At 36.2% G+C, this 21968-nt stretch overlaps 1 protein-coding gene across 8 annotated transcripts in view; it reads left to right on the forward strand.

Annotated features, from left to right (window-relative positions):
* The window catches only part of NAALADL2 (N-acetylated alpha-linked acidic dipeptidase like 2), a 1495786-nt gene that overhangs the window by 668329 nt on the left and 805489 nt on the right, over positions 1–21968 (forward strand). For all 8 annotated transcript variants that reach the window (XM_043875325.1, XM_043875329.1, XM_043875328.1 and 5 more), the window contains one exon: positions 12528–13029. In XM_043875325.1, coding sequence (XP_043731260.1) covers positions 12536–13029 — 494 coding nt within the window. In that variant the 5' untranslated portion in view covers positions 12528–12535. The remainder of the gene's footprint in view (positions 1–12527; positions 13030–21968) is intronic.

A 21968-nucleotide genomic window follows, 5' to 3' on the forward strand; every position in this document is an offset into this window, starting at 1 on the left:
CTCAGGAATTATTAAATACCTCAATCTTCTGTAAGATTGAAAAAAAGAAAAGAAAAAGAATGTTTTGGTTTCTAAAATCTGTTACTGAGAGGGAGAAGCTGTTTGAGGGTTATAGTTATAGAGGACGAATGCAATGAGAAAACCCACCAGTCCCAAGAGCTGAAGGAAATCTCTATAGAATTGTTAGAGAGAAGGCCTTTCATTTTTCCTACTAGTGTCAGAGAACAGAACTCCCAAGCAGTAGGTTAAGCGTATGTTGAGTTTTACTACTATTTGGGAGATTCAAGATTTGGTGTGATTGGAATGGTAGGGCCAAATGTAATCTTTGATTTCACCATCAGGTCCTCATTTCAAATAAAGCCACTGATTATCGTTCAAGATACATCATTCCTAATATATAGAAAAGAATTAAATGATCTCTTTAGGTTCAGTTATTTTATCTTCAACAATTGCCTGAAACATCAACAGTGAAAAAAGTAAAAATGGGAAAGTGAAAACAAAATAATGGGAATGGCTGAAGGGAAGCAAAAATATAAAGAAAAAAGATAAAGGATGTATCATAGAAAGAAAGAAAATAAGAAAAGAAGCTAAAATTCATGTTGGTAAAGTAACATTTGACATTTTAAAATTGAAGTGCTAGGTGAGTTTGGAAAGTTTGCATGTTTTATAATAAACTACCTTTCAATAGTGTCAATTATATAAAAGTTCTGCTAAACATTTTATATTTAATGCCTTTGTGAATATTGCATTTTCATGACTTTTGCCTGACATTTAATTTCATATCAGCATTACTTTTATGTGCCATTGGAGGTCTTCCATTTTTTATAATATTCCTGTTCATAAATAAAATATAAATGACATAAGCTGTGACTAATATAGTTTTTGGTAAATTGTTTAGTAGCTTTAATTTACTCATAACTATTAGTATGCATGTATGTAAATTAGTAATAAAATTAGCTTCTCAATATCAAATTGTTATATAGATGTAATATATTGCTATTGTATTTCTCATCCTGTTTCTTCTTTAATAAATCTTTTCTTTATTGAAAAGGTTAATAGTTACTAGTATTATCATACTTAAAAGAAAGGTCACTTATAGAAAGAATTTGGACTTTGTGTGTTAAAATAATTTTGTCATCTTTACTCTAGATAACATTATATTTTTTGTATGAGTGGGAGATCTAGAAGAAAACACTGCAAAAATATATTTTTGTTTAGCTTCAGATATATATATATATGTATATAATTATGGATATGGCATTTTAGAAGTAAGAAAGAATAGCAAAATCTTGGGCAAATTGTTGCTCTATTGTTCTGCTTGAGATTATGTTAAAAAGCATTTAAATTGTGATTCTGCCATCAGTTGTCAATTAAAAGCTTTGTAATTATTTATTTTCTGACAGTTAATGTATTTCTACTACTTTTGCAAACATAATAATTCACTTAATTTCATTTTTAGCTCTAAGGTTAGGTGAGTTAATATACAAGATCTTTGTCTATAAGGAGCATACAATGCTGTTAACTATGGTGAATTCCTATCATTGTATTTTGGGGTAAATTTCCAATTTTAATTTTCTTAACTCCATGGTGTAATAGCTTATAAACTTAACACTAAAATTGTTGCATCAGGATTTTACTCCCGGATGTTTAGCTGAAGGATAGTTTTTCAGAATTTACCCAATATAGATTTGGGGTGGTTAATATGAGAACTCTGTATGCAGGTCAGGAAGCAACAGTTAAACCTGGACATGGAAAAACAGACTGGTTCCAAATCGGGAAAGGAGTACATCAAGGCTTTATATGGTCACCCTGCTTATCTAACTTATGTGCAGAGTACATCATGAGAAATGCTGGGTTGTATGAAGCACAAGCTGGAATCAAGATTGCCGGGAGAAATATCAATAACCTCAGATATGCAGATGACACCACCCTTATGGAAGAAAATGAAGAACAACTAAAGAGCCTCTTGAAAGTGAAAGAGGAGACTGAAGAAGTTGGCTTAAAACTCAACATTCAGAAAACTAAGATCAGGGCTTCTGGTCCCATCACTTCATGACAAATAGATGGGGAAACAGTGAGAGACTTCACTTTTTTGGGCTCCAAAATCACTGCAGATGGTGACTGCAACCATGAAATTAAAAGATGCTTGCTCCTTGTAAGAAAAGTTATGACCAACTTAGATAGCATATTAAAAGGCAGAGACATTACTTTGCCAACAAATGTCCGTCTAGTCAAAGCTATGGTTTTTCCAGTGGTCATACATAGATGTGAGTGTTGGACTACAAAGAAAGCTGAGCACCGAAGAATTGATACTTTTGCCCTGTGGTGTTGGAGAAGACTCTTGAGAGTCCTTTGGAATTCAAGGAGATCCAACCAGTCCATCCTAAAAGAAATCAGTCCTGAATATTTATTGAAAGGACTGATGCTAAAGCTGAAACTCCAATACTTTGGCCACCTGATGTGAAGAACTGACTTATTTGAAAAGACCCTAATACTGGAAAAGATTGAAGGTGGGAAGAGAAGGGGACAACAGAAGATAAGATGGTTGGATGGCATCACCAACTCGATGGGCATGAGTTTGAGTAAACTCCAGGAGTTAGTGATGGACACGGAGGCCTGGCATGCTGCAGTCCATTGCAGTCCATGGAGTCACAAAGAGTTGGACACAACTGAGCAACTGAACTGAATATGATACATATTTTCTAACTGAATTTTAAGTGAACATAAACATTCTCTACCAGTGTTTTTTTCTGGATTGCTTCCTTTCCCACCATCTATTAACATTTTTTTTTTCCTAATAACACCCTTAAGGACCAAGTATGAGAAGAATCATTTCGAAAACAAAAAGCACATTTTCTGGGTGCCTTGAATTACCAACCCAGACCTTGAATAGTCTTTCTGTGTTATGATTTTAGGAAACATAGGGATACAAATTTTAAAATAAAGCACTTCCAGTTGGTAGAAACCTGTTGATACTTTTTGAAGAGTAAAGCTATTTAAAAAGTAAGCCAATAAGTACCTTTGAAAAAAGTGAAAAATAGAGTGCTTAGTGGCCTCATGTAGATAAAAGCTTCTTCTGTCTGTTCCCAGAAATCCAAGAGCTGTAGTCAAAAAGCAGCAATTTAAGATCATTCACATTGGCTGAAAGGATAAAAAATTGCAGTGTATCTATCAAGCTAAGGGGCTCCTCCTGGCAGGCAGGTCTCAGAGCAGAGCAGTGACTATGTATTGACACATTAACTCCTGACATTCTCAAGGCCTCTTAGACTCGTGCAAACCACATATAGTAGGGCTTGTTCAAAGGGTTTGAATGCCTGAAAATAGGACAGCAGCTGGTTGAATGTGAACTGTAGTTTCCAAGTTCTAAGCACAATTGTTCTGCTCTTTGTCCCCCAGTAGCAAGAGAAAACGGAGAAGGCAATGGCAACTCACTCCAGTACTCTTGCCTGGAAAATCCCTTGGATGGAGGAGTCTGGTAGTCTGCAGTTCATGGGGTCGCTAAGAGTTGGACACAACTGAGCGACTTCACTTTCACTTTTCACTTTCATGCATTGGAGAAGGAAATGGCAACCCACTCCAGTGTTCTTGCCTGGAGGATTCCAGGGACGGGAGAGCCTGGTGGGCTGCCGTCTATGAGGTCGCACAGAGTCGGGCACGACTGAAGCGACTTAGCAGCAGCAGCAAGAGAAAAGAAATTTTGACAAAGTATTGCTTAGAGGAGACCATAAATTAGAGATTGTGTTTTTTCCCTCAGAGCAATGGACATGGAAGCAATTTTCCATTATTCAAAACCAGTGCCCAGAAACATCAGTGTGAGCCAGGGCAATGTGGAGAGCAAAAGCCACAGAGATCTCTTAGGTCCTGGAGTCAGAGCAGCCTCCAGTGGAATCTAAGGATCCAGGCAGAATCATTCAGATTTAATGCACATCTGGTGCTTGTAGTCATATTGGTGACAAAACAAGGACAAATAAGCCCATCAGATCTCTGAAACTGCTAACATCATACGAGCTTTGGGGACTTTCAGAGTCTGAAGCTGTAATGTTTGGAAAGAGTAGGTTTTGGAATTTGACAGGTCAGTTGTGATGCTCCAGCTACTTGCACTTTAATAGCTGTGAGAACTTGGGGAAATGACTTAATCCCTGAGTCACGGGTGCTTGCTAAATTGCTTCAGTGATGTCCAACTCTGCAACCCCATGGACTGTAGCCCACCAGACTCCTTTGTCCATGGGATTCTCCAGGCCAGAATACTGGAGTGGGTTGCCATACCCTCCTCCAAGGGATCTTCCTGACCCAGGGATTGAACCCACATCTTATGTCTCCTACATTGACAGGTAGGTTCTTTACCGCTAGTATCACCTGGATACCTCATCTGTTAAATGGAAATAGTAATAGTACTTAACATATAGAATTGTTTGATTAAATGATATCGTGTATGTTGTGTTAACCTTATATTAAATCCTTGCTTATTTTAAGGGCTCCATAAATCATCTATTAGCATATGATTTTGGATACCATAACATTGGTGTGTTATATATTCAAATCTGAGAGTTAAAGATAAAAAGAGACTCATAGATTTCTCTGACTAGATAGAGAAAGTTGTTCACCAATATGGAAATTTGCAACTACAAAGAGAGAGAACTCAAAAAAATAAATATAAACTCTTCAGCTAAAACTGACAGTTTTATAATTAACAAGTGAGATTAGGGGAAGGCTGACTGAGCCTAAGAAGACTGTACAGACCCTTCTGCATCCTGACTGCAGTGAAGCTCACAACTACATTAAAGCTGAATTTCCGTGGCTTTCCTTACATGATCAGAGTTTTTATCCTCTGATTTATTTTATAGTTTGTGGTGTCCTTTATTTCCTGTATGTGCATTTCTAATGTAGGCCATGTGCATTACTCTAAAGGGGGACAGGATATAAATTCTGTGCAAGTTAGTGGATACTTTAAATACTTTACAATAAATGGAACAATGACCTGGAAACAAAGGATACTCTAGAATCTAGAAGGAATCAACATCAGAAATGACCAGGAAAGGAGTCATGGCAGAAACAGGAATGATTTACATATCCCTAAATAGTTTTATGATGCTAGTGGAAATTGAAACTCACATAATAATTTGAACACGTAGTACTATCTAGAGTATCTACCTGTTCAAGTGAGCCATAGAGTATACTTCATTATTTCAGTTCATTTAAATTGTCTTCTCTTTGCCAAGTTTTGTACTGAATTATATCATTCTAATATTGGAAAACCTTCCTTTAAATGCAGGAACTTGGGTGGGCCCAATAAGCTATTCAGTTAGTGTGCATTACACATAAGTACCCAAAGGAAGGCCAGCCCACTCAGGAAACTGCCAGGTGGTCATACATATGCAAGTGATATAAAGCACACTTACACAAACCTGCAGGATTTCATCAAATAATTTTCCCTCAAATGGTTATGACTGCATTTTGCAATTTATAGCTCATAAATTTGGCATCCTAGAAGTATACCTTTTACATGTCATTTAGAGATCAAAGTACTCAGGCCTCGGAGTTAAGTTTTAGTTATATACCTCCAGGTTGATGATCTACTCTCCCTAAATTCAGTGTACAATTACTTGTTTCAGAGTAGGTTTAGCCTAACTGTATTTTTACCCCTTGAAAATAAAGCACAGATAATAATTTCCCCTTACTTTATAAAATCTTTAAATTAGTAAAGCATGAACAACAAATAATTGTCATTTATTTTATACAGTTATCATACAAAATTGCAATTAAATAAGGAATTCTTACTGCCTTTCCAGACACTGTAACAATTGCCAGGTTCCATTTCACAAAACCAGATGGAAAAAAAAAAATCTCATTATACTGAAAAAATTAAGTCAGGGAAGAGAGTCTTCTGTATTACTCTTTTTATAGTTTTATCTTTGGCCCTGCTCTCAAGTTGAGACCATTAAAGCTTTCAACAACAGAAATTTATTTCACAAATATAGGCTTTATTTGTACAAACTAGGTTCATACTGAAAAATTTATGTCAAATGTTTTCAGCCTATAAGGAATATCCTTAAACTTAAATATAAAAATTCCTCTGGGCACTCCTAGTTCACTGGTGCAGCATCTAAAGTGATGCTGCGCGGAGGTGCATAATGAATGCCTTTTGATGATGCACTGACATTTCTAAGAAATGCCTTTGCCTCAAATCAATCCACTCCAACCAGCAAATGATTTGACATTCAAAGCTTCAGGAAACACTATATGAATATATTTTTCCCCATTGTACAATAAAGATTCAATCATAGAGCTGTCATAGGAAATTAAGATTCTGCCTTATGTTTTCAAATTAATCTGCCAGCCTCATTTATTTATCTTACTTGTAAAATAACTTTTACAAGTAGAAAAGCCTTTAGATGTGTTCGTAATTCTAATAAGATCTATGTGGTCTTTTATACTGTTACAGTTAAAATACTATCAGTATTATCATAGTGAGTGGATCAAGTCAACCATCTAAGCAAATATGGTTTTCTACAAAAAAAACATGCCTAACCCATGTTCATGATTAATTATCACTAATTCCTGAAATTGTTAAACTGAACTCTTGAGCGTTATGGAAAAGCTATTGTTTTTTTTTTTAAATTGACTGTAAAGAAACTCAACTCTGTAATAGCATAATGCAGAATTGGCAGTTGCAGGTCAAATTAATGATAACTTTTGTGTACATATTAGCCCCACTTCTCTCATATCTATCTGAAGCACAGTTAATGACTAACAGATGCTTCCCATTCTCAAAAGTGCTTGAGTGCACTGCTCCACCTCATTATCTCCAGGTTCTTGTGATTGAAACCTAAGCCCTCTGGTCATAATTTAATTAAGTCTGTATTTTAAAGTTGCATGCTCCAAATATTTAATTTCTTAAACTTTATAGATGTGGAGTGATGCTGTGTTAGTGGATCACTTACACCGTGTTAGACCTTGTTCTAAGCACCTTTAATAATTTATATCACTTGCAGTAATGCTGCAAATACAATGCTCTTATTATATACCCATTTTACAAATATGGAGTTTAAGCATAAAGATATTAAGTGATCAGTTTAAATTCCATAGCAGAGCTAGGATTTGAACCAAGTAGTCTGACTATAGTGTTAATTTAGAGATTGAAAAGGTCAGAGCATTCATGTAGTAAATTCCCTCATTGCAATTGCTGAGCAAGGAAGTAACAGCACCATAATTTTCTTTCTAAGTGGCATCTGTAATATATAACTTATTAAAATAAAACTTTCATTTAGTGTGTATTTATTTTCTAAAGTATCTGCCAGCTGTTGGGCTGCTAGATTTGAAAGACTGTATTTTATATACTGAAATTTTAGCCTATTTCTTTATTCATTTTTTGTACCTGTATAACTTACTTAGTTTCAGCCAGTAAAAATGTGTGAAAGATAGCATTCAGAAGTATCAATTTATTTTAAACTACTCATATGCTTAGTAAGAATACAAATTCATTTTTATTGATCTAAGCTTGTCATAATGTAGAAAAATATCTCTTAGTTCATCTTATGTTTGTTTTCTTTCCCTTACAAAAGAATAAGTATGTATAAAAGATAAATGTTTGAGTATACTGAATTTTAAAAACAATTTAGACTGCGCTGTGGGCCTGGGTAGGAAGGGATTCCACCTAAACAAATAAGGTATTTGAAAATTGTGCTCTTCATAAAAATTAAGTTTTATAACAAAACAAAAAGTAGTATAATAAAGAATGTAAGGATGCTACAAATACTTCTATTTCAAGAAAGGTAACAAATTTCTGTGCTTTGATGTATACCTACTAAATACATCTCTTTTAGGGAAAAATTTATGTGGTAGATTATAAAATCTGCCCCATGTATTTTTTTTTAATTACTCATATATGGTAGCTGTAAACTAATCTGACAGTATAAATTAAAATGAATCAAGTACATCAGTTATAGAAAATGTATGAAGTTTGACCTAATTATGCAATCATACCTAAGATATACTAATTTTGCTGAAGATTTCTTTTTACAATATAAAATTTACATTGTATTTGGGAATTTGAAAGTTCTGATGAAAAAAAAAAGTGATATTTCCTTTGCTTGATCTCATGGGTAATAGGTTTTTAAAGAAAGCGACATTATTTATGGGACAAATGAAATGATTCATCCTTACTTAAAACTGAATATATTATTAATTTTATTCAGTTTAATTTTTGAGAAGTGCATTTTAAATAGGGTAAGTGAAACAAAACTGTCAGGGCTGAGATTTATTTTTTTGTAAAAAGGTATAATATTTTCCTCTGTGCGTGTGTGTGTTAGTCACTCAACTGTGTCCGACTCTTTGCGACCCATGGACTGTAGCCCACCAGGCTCCTCTGTCCATGGAATTCTCCAGGCAAGACTACTGGAGCGGGTTGCCATTTCCTTCTCCAGGGTATCTTAACTGACCCAGGGATCAAACCTGGGTCTCCTGCTTGGCAGACTGACTCTTTACCATCTGAGCCACTAGGGAAGCCCCATCTTTTCCTTAACAAAGATTTTAAACAAATGAATTTCTAATGATCTATAATATAAATTTATCAAATAAGTTTTTTAATGCTTTATTATATATGTTGAAAGTGAAAATCGCTCAGTTGTGTCTGACTGTTTGAGACCCCATGGACTATACAGTCCATGGAATTCTCAGGCTAGAATACTGTAGTGGGTGGCCATTCCTTTCTCCAGGGGATCTTCCCAACCCAGGGATAGAACCCAGGTCTCCCACGTTGCAGGCAGATTCTTAACCAGCTGAGGGACCAGGGAAGCCCATTATATGTGTTATCACATACTTATTTCTTTGAAAATGTTCCTAAAATTTTGGGTTTTGTTAGATCAAGTGACTCAATCCAGGCAGATACTGCTCTCCTGGAAGATAGAATTTAGTGTAAATTTATAAATGTGTAATGAGTTCAGAAGTGGTAGTAAGGATGTTAGGGAGATATCCATCATGGTGAGGAGTTAATATCTGTATCTGCATAACATTCTAATTGATGGCTCTGTCTGATGTTTGAAAAGCGTTAAATTGCTGATGTACAGGTGATGGAATGCCTATTGTCAGGCTAGAAATGAAAACTCTTCCTCATCACTGCAGTTGGTTTGTAAATGATTTGTAGAAAAATGACTTTGAATGTTTGTATTAGAGGTCAGAATTAGAGATCTCACATTTCTGTAGTAAGTTCTATGTGCCAAAATCTTCCTTGAGCATAAACCACAGTCTACAATTCAGTATTTTTAAAGAAAACTATTAGAGACACTCTGATTCATTAAAATTGGAGGAAAAAAAATCTAGAAAACTATATTGCAACAGTGTCTAAATAAATCAATAATGCATAAACTGCACTGTTAAAGAAGTAAGTAATCATATGTCAAGATAAGTCAAATAAGAACAAAATTTTGATTACTGCTAGAAATTGTAGTGTTTTGCAGTGTACATTAAAAAATGGATTGTGTGGTTTTTAACACCACAGCTTATTAATCACTAACATTAATCTCATAGTTTTATAAAACCACAAATCACCTGAAATGTGTCCCCCAAATATCACTTTTCTCAGACAAAAGAATGATTCAGCATTGGACATCAGCTTCTTCCTGTGTAATATGAAAGAAGTTAGAATCATAGATTTTAAAGACACTTTATTTCTACTGCCTTCAGCTTTTTCCTGTTCTCTAGTAATGTCTCATGCTGTTTTTTTTTAAACCAACTATAACCATCTCCTAACCTGTCAATAATTATCACTAACTCCATAATCATTCCATTTCTCTGCTTGTCTTGATGTGACCAAAGACAGAATTAAAATAATGCATTTTTTTTTTTTTAATCATTGTGGAAACCAGGTCAAGCAGAAAAAGGGGAGAGGGAAGGAGGCAGAACAGAAGAGGGAGGGGAAGAAAAGAGTCCCTCCTGAGGCTGTTCTAATACATAGTACCAATTAAGCACCTGCATAACAGTTAGTATGTCATGTGACACTTTAAAAAAAGACCTCAGTCTACATAGAGACTAACTGTGAAACAAGTATCATGTTGTGTCAACCGTATGTGCGTGAGCATATTATGCAACCTCTTCCCTTTTCCACAATGTCGTGAAGAATTATGTATTCTGTATTATCTAACTCATTATATTTCTTTCAACAATCCTTGATAGTCCTCCCTCTTCTAAGAAATGGCCCTTCAAACCTATACAGCCTGTACGACACAAAATTGGTGTTTTAGGTTCACTTTCTCAGTTAATTCTATTGATGGTACTATGAGGTTTATGTTACCATCATGCCCGTTTCACAAATGAAGACCCTGAGTTGCAGAGAAGGTGAGCCTTTTGCCCACTATTACCCTTTCTTGGCTTTTTCTCCAACTCAGGCTCTTGCGCTCCGTCCACTGGCATAGCACACCAGTCTGGATTTATCAAGTGGTCCATGAACCATACACTCGTATTTATCTGTGTGTTTACATATTTCACCCCTGCCTAGCTGCTCTCCTCTCACACCCCTTGTCTGCCCTAGTTTAACTTCTCCCTTCTCTCCAGTAGTAGTTCTCTTTTCTCTCCAGTTAGAAATAACTTGAACAGAGAGTCATTTCCCACATTTCCTGCTAGAATCCATCACCACTGAGTCTCCCTTGCATTTTGTATTTGTTATGTGACTGACTTTTTTGTTCACATGCCTGTTGCTCTTTTTGAATCATTCCTTACTTGAGGAATAGGGACCCATTCATCTTTGTTTTCACTGCCTATCCCAGTACCTGACATATATTAGATACTCATCTTTATTGAGTCAGCTCTGGACAAGAAGAAATCCTAGATGATATGGTAGCAGATGAGAAATCTAATCAGAGTTAAAATTTTTATATTGTAAAGTTAATATTTAATGGTACTTGAACTGTCTTAAACATTCAGGACGTTTTAATGTATATGGACATCTGCCAGCCAGGATTGAAATTGTATATACCCATAATTCTGTACATAATGCCACTCTCTCATGAAGCCTTAGTATCTTTTTCATTAGAGTTCACTTGTTCAGAACTGGCCCTAAGGCATTTAGGAAATCAGTTGTCAGCTGTCTTCTGTTTTGCACCCACCACAGTGGGGCACATAGAAAAATCATAAAACATAGCGAGAGACCTAAGAATCCAGCTGGGATGACAAATCTAACACACAGAAAATTTAAGTATAAATACTCTTAATCTGCAACCACAATACACCAGTGTGTTCCTGCATCCAGACTGAAGACCACTTGTAGTTAATTAGCCCAGTTATCCTAATACCACCCTGCAGGATACAGCACAGTGTCATCCAGAACTGGGTAGGGGAGAAAAGCCTCCATCTGCCACTCTGTAGCAAGGTTATGGAACTAAACCCTCCTATCCTGGCAGAAGGCTTCCTTGTTTGGATAAGTGCCATCCCAGACTTTATTTAAAGTTCAGCGAGCCAGGCCAATTCATGTCACTAATCCCAGGGAACATGTTAGCTTTCTATGGTAGTGTTAAGGTTTTCCAGTCATTTTGATAACTCATGAGTAGGCAAACCACCGTATTTTGCTTCTTGAATTTCTGTAGAGGTGCTTCTTCATTTTACTGTTCTCATTCTTATCCTAAACTTGCGTTTTTTTTTTTTTTTTTTTTTTCTAAACTTGCGTTTTTAAGATGAGCTCTGGTAATGTAACTGATCCCAGGCTCTTCCCCCAACTCCCACTTCATCTTAACTTAAAAAGTCACATCATTATTGCTTCTGTTCTCAGTTTTCCTTAAAAGTGACCTTGAAAAAAGAGTTTAAACTTTTTCTTCATTACATACATTATCTTTAATGCAGTTGTGCATTTGAGTTTTATTCTCCTGAGCTTCAGAGGAATAGTGTGTGTGTATGTGTGTGTATTATGTTTTCTCATAGTTTTGCATCAAGTGTCTTCTAATTTATTTACTGTCTTTTCTCCTATAGTAAACATCAACAGCACAGGATAAGATTAAATTATTATTGAATGATTTTCTTTAGGGAGGCTTCCCCAGTGGCTCAGCAGTAAAGAATCTGACTGCCAATTCAGGAAATGCAAGAGATGCAGGTTTGATTCCTGGGTTGGGAAGATTCCCTGGAGGAGGAAATGACAACCCACTCCAGTATTTTTGCCTGGGAAATCCCATGGACAGAGAAGCCTGGAGGGCTACGGTCCACGGGTTCCCAAAGAGTTGAACATGACTGAGCATGCATGCATTCATATAAGCATACTACAGGAATGATGTATTTCCCCTACTCATAATCATTACAATTGTCTAAACAACTAATTTGGATTCGGAAGACTGCCCCAGAGGTAGGCATGACAACTCAGTCCAGTATTCTTGCCTGGGGAATCCCATGGACAGAGGAGACTGACAAGCTGTAGTCCATAAGGATCTCAAAGAGTCAGACATGACTGAAGTGACTTAGAACGTGATATAGAGTACTGTTTTGTTTTCATCTTGGAGGTTGTCTTTGTTGATTTATTTTCAGAAAATATACTTCTCTTATTTTCACAGGTAAAAAAATGGCCTATCAGAAGGTCAGTGCTGATCAAAGAGCTCCAGGACATTCACAGTACTTAGACAATGATGACCTCCAAGCCACTGCACTTGACTTAGAGTGGGACATGGAAAAGGAACTGGAGGAGCCTGGTTTTGATCAGTTCCAGCTAAATAGTGCTGAGCATCAGAACCTGGAAAATTCAGAGACTGCAGACCTCAATCTTGATCCCATTCAACCAGCAACTTCACCCAAAGGAAGGTTTCAGAGACTTCAAGAAGAATCTGACTATGTGACCCATTATACAAGATCTGCACCAAAGAGCAACTCCTGCAACTTTTGCCGCCTTTTAAAAATATTTTGCACGGCAATCATTTTATTTATTTCTGGAATCTTGATAGGCTATTACTCACGTAAAAATTGCCCTTCAAGTGCTACATCTTCAGGAACACTTGATCTTCAGTTATACCAGGAGATTCTCAAGACAATCCAAGCAGAAGATATTAAGAAGTCTTTCAGGTAGGTGTGCAAAAAATGGATGTTGGTGGGATGCATCTCCTGGGAAAGTTGTCTTACAGGGAATATCCTACTGGTGATGTTTCCGTGGTTTAAAGTTAGTCTGGCAAGCTGAGAGACATAACTTACCACAACACCTTCACAGAGGGGGATGCATGGTTTCAGATTTATGATACTATAATACAAATTTATGATGCTGCTTTAATAATCAATGATAAGAACCATAACCACTGTAGAGACTAAAAGACTTGAGCCACTATATTTTCTCCCTCTTCGGAAATCCCAGGTAGGGCAAATTGGGATGCAAAGATTGCTGGATGTACATGTAATAAAAACTAGGGCATTAGCCATATGATTGAAATTTTTAATGACATCAGAATAAAATAAATGTGCTTTATGGACTGAAATAACTTTCAGGAGGTAGGCAAGCACTGGTAGTATTTGGTCCCCTGCATCACTGAGCTTCCCAATGAGTATTTTTATTGAAACACATTGGGTTGCATGTATCAGGCAGTTGTTAAAGGTCATTTCTCTTTTAAGGTAATTTTCTGCCTATGACCTCTTTAGCCAGAATGTGTTATTTATAAGTTAAATTATAAAATATTTTTATCAGGCTTTAATTCTGAGTTCTTGGGAAAAGCTCCACTCAAATCATATGACAAATGGGTAAGTTAAATTTTGCTTATCCTATCATAAACATATATGTTGAATTGTAAAGGGTTTCCTAGTTGACATATTTAGAGAGGTGAGGAACTGGAAGGGAAGAGTAATTATTAGTGTTCACTGTGTTTTCCATACTTGGTAATAAAGACTAATCCTAAGTTAAACATTTTTGTTGTGTGTAGGTAATCGAGAGAAAGGGATATTAGGTCATAAGGTCCTTTTGGGTTACACCAGCTTATTACCATCAATATGTTAGCTCATGTGCATTTCTAGGGATCTTCTAGGGAGCATGCCCACTGTAGATGCGTCATTTAATCTATGTACTGACATATCACATGCACTGATGTTGGCGAAATATACTTTCTGAACATCACATCTCAGTGACTCATGGTCATTTGTTTTCTATGTCTTTCTATGTCTCTGTCAAATGAAGAAACTAACAATTTCCATGGTATTTCTCAATGTCAATTGTTTATAGTGAATTGAGTGAGAGATACAACCTTGTCTTATAATGAGTGAGTGTATCAATTGGGTTCCAACCACAGCAGAAAACTCCCTGAATATTTAAAAGAGAGGGCATTTAAAATAGGGAAATCATTTCAAACGAGACAAAAAACTGAGAAGCCAATCTGGGGACACTGAGACAGCCAACAGATGAACAGCAGAATGGAGTCATTACTAAACCTAGGCGGGAGAAACAGAGTGAGTCGGGGAAACTCAGTGGAAGTTGGAACTTTCTGCATACACAAATGGGTTGGTGGGGGATGTAACCTCAGCCAGAGGCACCACCGAAAGCAGAATAAAAAGTACCATGGCTTCTCTCTTCCTTCTGCCCTCCTCCCAGTTATCTGTTGATTGGCTGAACCCAGCAGGAAGGCCGTTGATTCAGTTCAGTTCAGCCACTTGGTTGTGTCCAACTCTTTGTAACCCCATGGATTGCAGCACCCCAGGCTTCCCTGTCCATCACCAACCCCCGGAGCTTGCTCAAACTCATGCCCTTCGAGTCGGTGATGCCATCCAACCGTCTCATCCTCTGTCATCCGCAGTTCCTGCCTTCAATCTTTCCCAGCATCAGAGTCTTTTCCACTAAGTCAATTTTTCTCATCAGGTGGGCAAAGCGTTGGAGCCCAAGAAAATAAAGTCTGTCACTATTTCCACTGTTTCTCCTTCTATTTGCCATGAAGTGAGAGGACCAGATGTCATTATCTTAGTTTTTTGAATGTTGACTTTTAAGCCAACTTTTTCATTTACCTTTTTCACTTTCATCAAGAGGCTCTTTAGTTCCTTTCCACTTTCTGATTATCGCTAATATTGTATCTTTTTTTAATAAAAGGGAATTATTATTTCCCCTTCTTATAAGTGAAATGTAGACAGAAAATTAGAAAAAAATATACACCCACAATCTTACCACTTTACTCCCATAATTTTATTCTTTCTATCTTTTCCTATCAAGCAGCAAAATTGCATTATACCATGTATATTTTTTGACATCTGCTTTTGAATTGTTTCCACTTACAATATATTGAGAACCATTTTCAAACCAATAAACACAGAATTGAATCATTACATTAAAATGTTGCTGGTGTTTCCTTATGTAGAGGACCTGAATTTATTGACCTGTTCTTTATAAATGTACATTTACATTTACATAAATGTAGGCTGTACCTACATCTTCATACATAAGTGTGTGTATTTAATTATCCCCTTCTAATAAATTCCTGGAAGCAGATCGCAGATTCAGAGAGTTTAAATTTGTTTAGTTGTTTGCACTGTGTACCAAATTGCCTTGCAGGACTGCCAGCCTTCTAGGTCCTTGGTATTTTTCATTTTGATAGGCCAAAAATAGTGTTGACAAACTTTTATATCTTAATTGACCACTTGTAGTTCTTTTTGCATGTATGAACTACTTTTATAATTTAAAAGTTTATATTTAGTGAATGTTGTAGTAGTGAAATAGTCTATTACTTCATATATGGTGTCCCATCTTTCTGAATTTCATTTAGTTGATGTATTTTATTTGTTAACAAATAAAAATGAAATGAACAATAAGAAATATCCCTAGATTTTTTAAATATCTGCTTTATTTGGACAGAGGCAGTATTTTTTGTTATTCTCTGGCTTATTACAAGTAATTAGCCAGGAGTTAAGTTATACTGTGAAATGATCTTTACAAACATGAAATAAAACACCATACTTTCTTAGCTGATGATTAACTCTTTAGAAGTTTAGGACATGTATAAATTATCTTCAGTTATTTCTCCTCTGATCCCACAGCTCGCGCCTAGCTCGCTTTTGCTTGCTCTCTCTCTCTCTCTATACATATATATATATCTGTGTGTGTATGTATATGTGTGTGTATATATATATATGAATTTACTCTTATACTTTTAAAATGCCAGGTTTGATGATGATGCTATCAGCAACTATTCTCTGGTCTCGAGCTGTACTTTTCAGACATCTTCCTGCTCTTCCTCTGTCTTGAATTATATTTTGACCTGTCCTGTGTGTGTGTGTGTGTGTGTGTGTGTGTGTGTCCCTAACCAATTTTAGTATTAGAGGGAATGAGAGCAGGAAGGTTGGGAAACATGAAGAAGGCAGTAAAGCAAATGGCATTTGAACTGGAGAAAAACATGTAAATGTATTTAAGCGGTGCACATAATTCAATTTATGCAAATGACAACAGAATGAATTTAACAATAATAGAGTGATGGTTCCTAAAGAAAGTAATTAACTATTCTATCATCGATCTCTCCAGATAGCAAAAACATATTGTCTCAAATTTAATCACAAAAGAAATGCAAAGGATAAGATTTATTTAATTATCCATAATATTTATTACTCTGGACTTTAGATAAAGCAACTGCCTCACTGAGTTTCTCAGTGTTATGTAGAGTGACATTAATTCCCTTAACTGACTGGTTCAACTCACAGATGAAAGCTCATGCCTTTCACAATCCTTAGGCCTTTGGCAGGAGCAAGAGCAGCACCCACCAAGAGGATGAATGAGGATTATTGACAGAGGGTCTTTGAAGCAAAGGCCACCTTCTTAATCCTAGGCAACTTTCGAGGGTGTTCATGTGCCTCAGTGAAAGCCTGAGTACTGACCACTGGCCTCCAGGGGACCCTATAACCCCCTTTTCTGATCTCCCACCAGCTGAGTTCTTTCTCTCTTTCCCTGCGACAATCAGTACTCTAGTTTCTCTCTTTCTGTTGACATAAACCACCTTCTATCTTGCAGGAGAGAAAGAACTGTGAGTCTGGCCCAGTCCTTGGGTGATAGTACAAGGTCACTCAGTAAATATTGCAGGAGCCAATGTACCCAAAATATAGACCTTCTTATAAAGCCTTCACTTCTATGTGTATGATCATTTTTTAAAAGAAAAGAACATATACTTTTGGCTCTTTATGTATATTACTGAAATTCAAAATTAGACATATATATATATATATAAAACCTTTAACTCTTTAATGTATGTACATTCTATAGCATATGCTAAAAAGTTGATTTTAAGGGTAGCAGATTTTCTTTTCTCTAATGAAAACATGTGCTATGTGTCTGCTGTATTCCAAGCAGTCTGCCAATCACTCGACAGTTTTTAATGATATTCTGTTTAATCTAGAGAGCATTTCCTTTCTATAAAGAAGAAATTAAAAATTGCACAGAAAGATATTTCTCTGATCACAGGTTTGATGGAGGTGCAAAGTAGATTCCCTTACAGATCTTTTCATGCCCTGCCAGTGTCAGGAATGGGTTGTCTCAGGCTAGGGCCAGTTCAGCTGGAAGTCATGCTTTCTTCCTTTTTAATGGTGAGGTAGAATCAAAGGATTTTTCTTCTACCTTCTCTCCTTCTCTCAATCCCATCCCTTATCTCTTGCCCTCTTCATGCTCCCTACACACTCCACACTCAATTATTTTATATTCAAAGTTACATACTACAATTAGGTTACTTACTTTCCTAGTAAGCAAATTTTCTTTTTCACTAAGTCTGTCTCTGATGTGAAACACCAGGAATGAATTAGATTCTTAAGGATCAAGATAAAGGGACTCTTAGTTTTTCAAATTTTATTTTTTCTTAATGGGAGGAATGTATTTTACATAAAGATAGGTCTCTTTTTCAGTGATGGTCAGTGAAATATTTTTGCCAGATATATCAAGATCATCTGTGCTTACTGGCTGCCTATCATGAAAATTGCTCAACCTTAAGGCTTATCACATTTTTTCTTATATCTTTCCTACATTGGCTATAATAGGCTTTTTCATCCATTCACTTCTTGATCTTATTCATTCCAAAAAAAGGAACAAGATCAGTCAGATATAGTACAAGGGAAAAATAAACCTTTTCCTCTGAGGATAAAGTATGTCAGTTTCCTGTGGATTCACTTGACTTCCTGACACTCTTGCAATAGAAAAGTCGGTAATGATCACATTCAATGGAGTGAAGTATAGTTAAACATGGAAAGGTTGGGAACTGATTACATATTTCTCTCTTTCATGTCCCCTTTTAATGTCAATAAAATCAAGATTCAAATAACCTACATGGATGGCCCTTTGAGATTTGCAATTTGAAAATCTCCATCCTGGCTTTAGAAATTAAGCAATATATTTGACAATTGCAGCTAAAAAACATTAAACCCATAATCTCATCAGGGTAATTTATAAGAGAAATTTAAAGTAGGTAATTTAAAAGAGGTAATTTTGTAAACTGGTTCCAAATTGGGAAAGGAGTACATCAAGGCTACATATTGTCACCCTGCTTATTTAACTTATATGCAGAGTACATAATGCAAAATGCCGGGCTGGATGAAGGAAAAGCTGGAATAGAGATTGCCAGGAGAAATATCAATAATCAATAATATCAATAATATCTCAGATATACAGACGATACCACCCTATGACAGAAGAACTAAGAGCTTCTTGATGAAAGTGAAAGAGGAGAGTGAAAAAGTTGGCTTAAAACTCAACATTCAGAAAACTAAGTTCATGACTTCTGGTCCCATCACTTAATGGCAAATAGATGGGGAAACAATGGAGACAGTGACAGACCTATTTTGGGGGGGCTCCAAAATCACTGCAGATGGTGACTGCAGCCATGAAATTAAAGACGCTTGCTCCTTGGAAGAAAAGCTATGACCAACCAAGACAGCATATTAAAAAGCAGAGACATTGCTTTGCCAGCAAAGGTCTGTCTAGTCAAAGCTTTGGTTTTTCCAGTAGTCATGTATGGATGTGAGAGTTGGACTATGAAGGAAGCTGAGCACTGAAGAATTAATGTTTCTGAACTGTGGTGTTGGAGAAGACTCTTGAGAGCCCCTTGGACTTCAAGGAGATGGAACCAGTCCATCATAAAGGAGATCAGTCCTGTGTGTTCATTGGAAGGGCTGATGTTGAAGCTGAAACTCCAATACTTTGGCCACCGGATGCAAAGAACTGACTCATTGGAAAAAACCCTAATTCTGGGAAAGATTGAACATGGGAAGAGAAGGGGAAAACAGAGGATGAGATGGTTGGATGGCATCACTGACTTGATGGACATGAGTTTGAGTAAGCTTGGGTAGTTGGTGATGGACAGGCTGCTGTCTATTGGGGTTGCAAAGAGTTGGACATGACTGAGCGACCAAACTGAACTGAATTTTGTAAACATTGCATATTTTATTGCAGTCACCTAAATTTTTTAAAATGGATATTTCTAGTATTCTTGTCTGGAGAATCCCAGGGACTGGGGAGCCTGGTGGGCTGCCATCTATGGGGTCGCACAGAGTCGGACATGACTGACATGACTTAGCACCAGCAGCAGCTAATGGGAGAGAAAGTAAAGTTGGTTGGTAATGCAGATGTTTAAAAATGGATGATGAAAGCTTCCTCTCCACTGCCCCCATCTTGGGAAACTGTAACAAAATGAATAGGTGAATTTTTTCCCAAATGTTAGATGTTTATATAACTACAGTTTGATGGTTATTTTTATATATCAACTTGGCTAGGCCACAGTGCACAGATGTTTGGTCAAACAGTATTGTAGATATTTCTGTGAAAGTGTTTTGTTTTAAATGAGATTAACATATAAATCAGTAGACTTTGAGTAAAGCAGATTATCTTTAATAATGTGGATGGGTTTCAACCAATCAGTTGAAGGCATTGATAGAAAAACACTGCCCTCTTTGGAAGAAGAGGGAGTTCTACCATCACACTGACTACCTTTGGAGTTGAACTGCAACTCTTCTCTGAGTCTCCAGCCTACTGGTCTAATAAATTTTGAGCTTGTCAAGCTTCCACAATTGCAGAAGCTGACTTCTTAAAATAGATATCTCCCTCCTTCCCTCCCTCTCCCTTCCTTTCTCTGTCTCTCTCTATATATACACACACACATATACATACATACATCCTGTCCTCTTTCTCTGGAGAACCCTAACTAGTAATACATGCAGATTTAGGAAACTTAAATAAACCAATGCAATTTGGCTGGGTATTTTCCACTCTAGAATAATTTAGTCAGTCTTTAGGATTAAACTGAATAATATGGAAAATTGAATTTTTTAAAAGCCCATGATCATCATTATCCTTATTTTATTAATCTGAGATCTTATTTTTAATAATGTAATAATAAATTTATAGGATAGAATTTGAAATTACATTCTAGGTGTCTACCAAGTATTTAAAATATTTTAAAAATGCTTTATCTTCTCAACTTATTAAATTTGGTGGTATCAAAATGTAGTCAATTCCCAAAGCAAAAATGCATCTTCCAAATTTTACAGAGTCAATCTTATCTGGAAAAAATGGTATTGAAGTTCCCTTCCCTTTCATTATAACTGGAGCAAATATATTAAATTTTATATGCCTGATTTGGGAAATCAGTTTCTGTCTTCAATAACTGATTGTGTGTTATAGCTGGGTCCTTTACAAATGAAGTGCACTTCTATTGTTTAAAAATTGCTTTCCTGTGCAACATGATGTAATGATGAATTAAATCCAAATGAGCCTTATATTCATAGTGTCATAATATGTAACTCGTCCCCTGTGGAACTTTTTTATTATCTCATGCAAGGCAAGCTAATGTCTTCCTCTCATGACTCACGTCTCAGAAGGGTGTGTAGCTTTCAGTATTAGAAATAAAGAAAACTATAATTTGAGATCAAATTACCTTTTTATAAACTCTTTAAATCACAGAGAACACATTATCATGTCCCCAAATATGCAAATCAAACTCTGATAGAACAAGAAACAAAAGAAGTCGTTCCAATTCTGTGCAGTACATTTTCTATCTGTGAGAGAAAAATGAAACTGAACATTTTTCTTTGAAGAGAAATGTGAGCAGGTGGCTTTTACCTTCAATAAAAATAAAATCAGTGTGGGTGTTTTCTTTCTATTTCTTCACTCAGTTTCATCATATTAATTCTATTCTGTAGGGAACAACTTGTAAGATCAGCTTGTACCAATACTGTAGTTCAAGCTGCTGCATATATTTAAAAGTTCTAATTTATTAGTCTGATAATTTTTGTAATTTGATGAAACATCAGAAATTATCTTATAGCTGCCTTCAGTGTGTCTGGGTGGCAGAATTTAACTGGTTATCTCAGAATACTCTTGCTATTCACATGAGCAAAGCACAACAGGAGAAAAATGTTTGTTTCAGCCCAGAGGGGCAGCCAAGATATTAATAAACTGTATCAGATTTTCATAGGCTGCTACTCCTTGTAACCTCCTGTGGGTTTTTCTCTTGGCCAAACCCTTACAGATTTTTTTCTGCATCTTGCTCTTGTGAGCCATAGCTGGGTGTGAGTCATTTGCTGCTGGCACGCCACATAATAGAGATCTGATCCTTCCTTCTGCCATTCTTGTTTAGAGAAACTAAATTCCCATTCAATCTGTTTGTCCTGGTTCAAATTTTAAAATTATGTTTCAAAGACTTTATACACAAAGGTAAGCATATGATCTATTTATATAGAAAAGTGCTAACGAGTTAGAAGCACTGTCGAAGCTATACACTGTTTTAGGGAAAGAAGACTCCTTTCCTTTCTAGTTTAAGGGTTTGTTTTGTTCTTAATCAAATTTATATTCCATTAAAAAATTGCACCTGATGGGCTACCATCAAAATCTTATTCAAGGTGCCTTTTAACATCACTGCATTTCTTTATGCATGTATTTATTTAATGACTATTTCTTATGGGCCTACTGTGTGCTGGATTAGTGCCAAAATGATGAACAAGATGTACACGATACCTGCATTTATGGTGTTTATGTACCCACTGGCCAGAGGGAACCAATGGGAACATAGTTTTCA

This window comes from Cervus elaphus, chromosome 19 (genome assembly GCF_910594005.1).
Source record: "Cervus elaphus chromosome 19, mCerEla1.1, whole genome shotgun sequence".
NCBI lineage: Eukaryota > Metazoa > Chordata > Mammalia > Artiodactyla > Cervidae > Cervus > Cervus elaphus.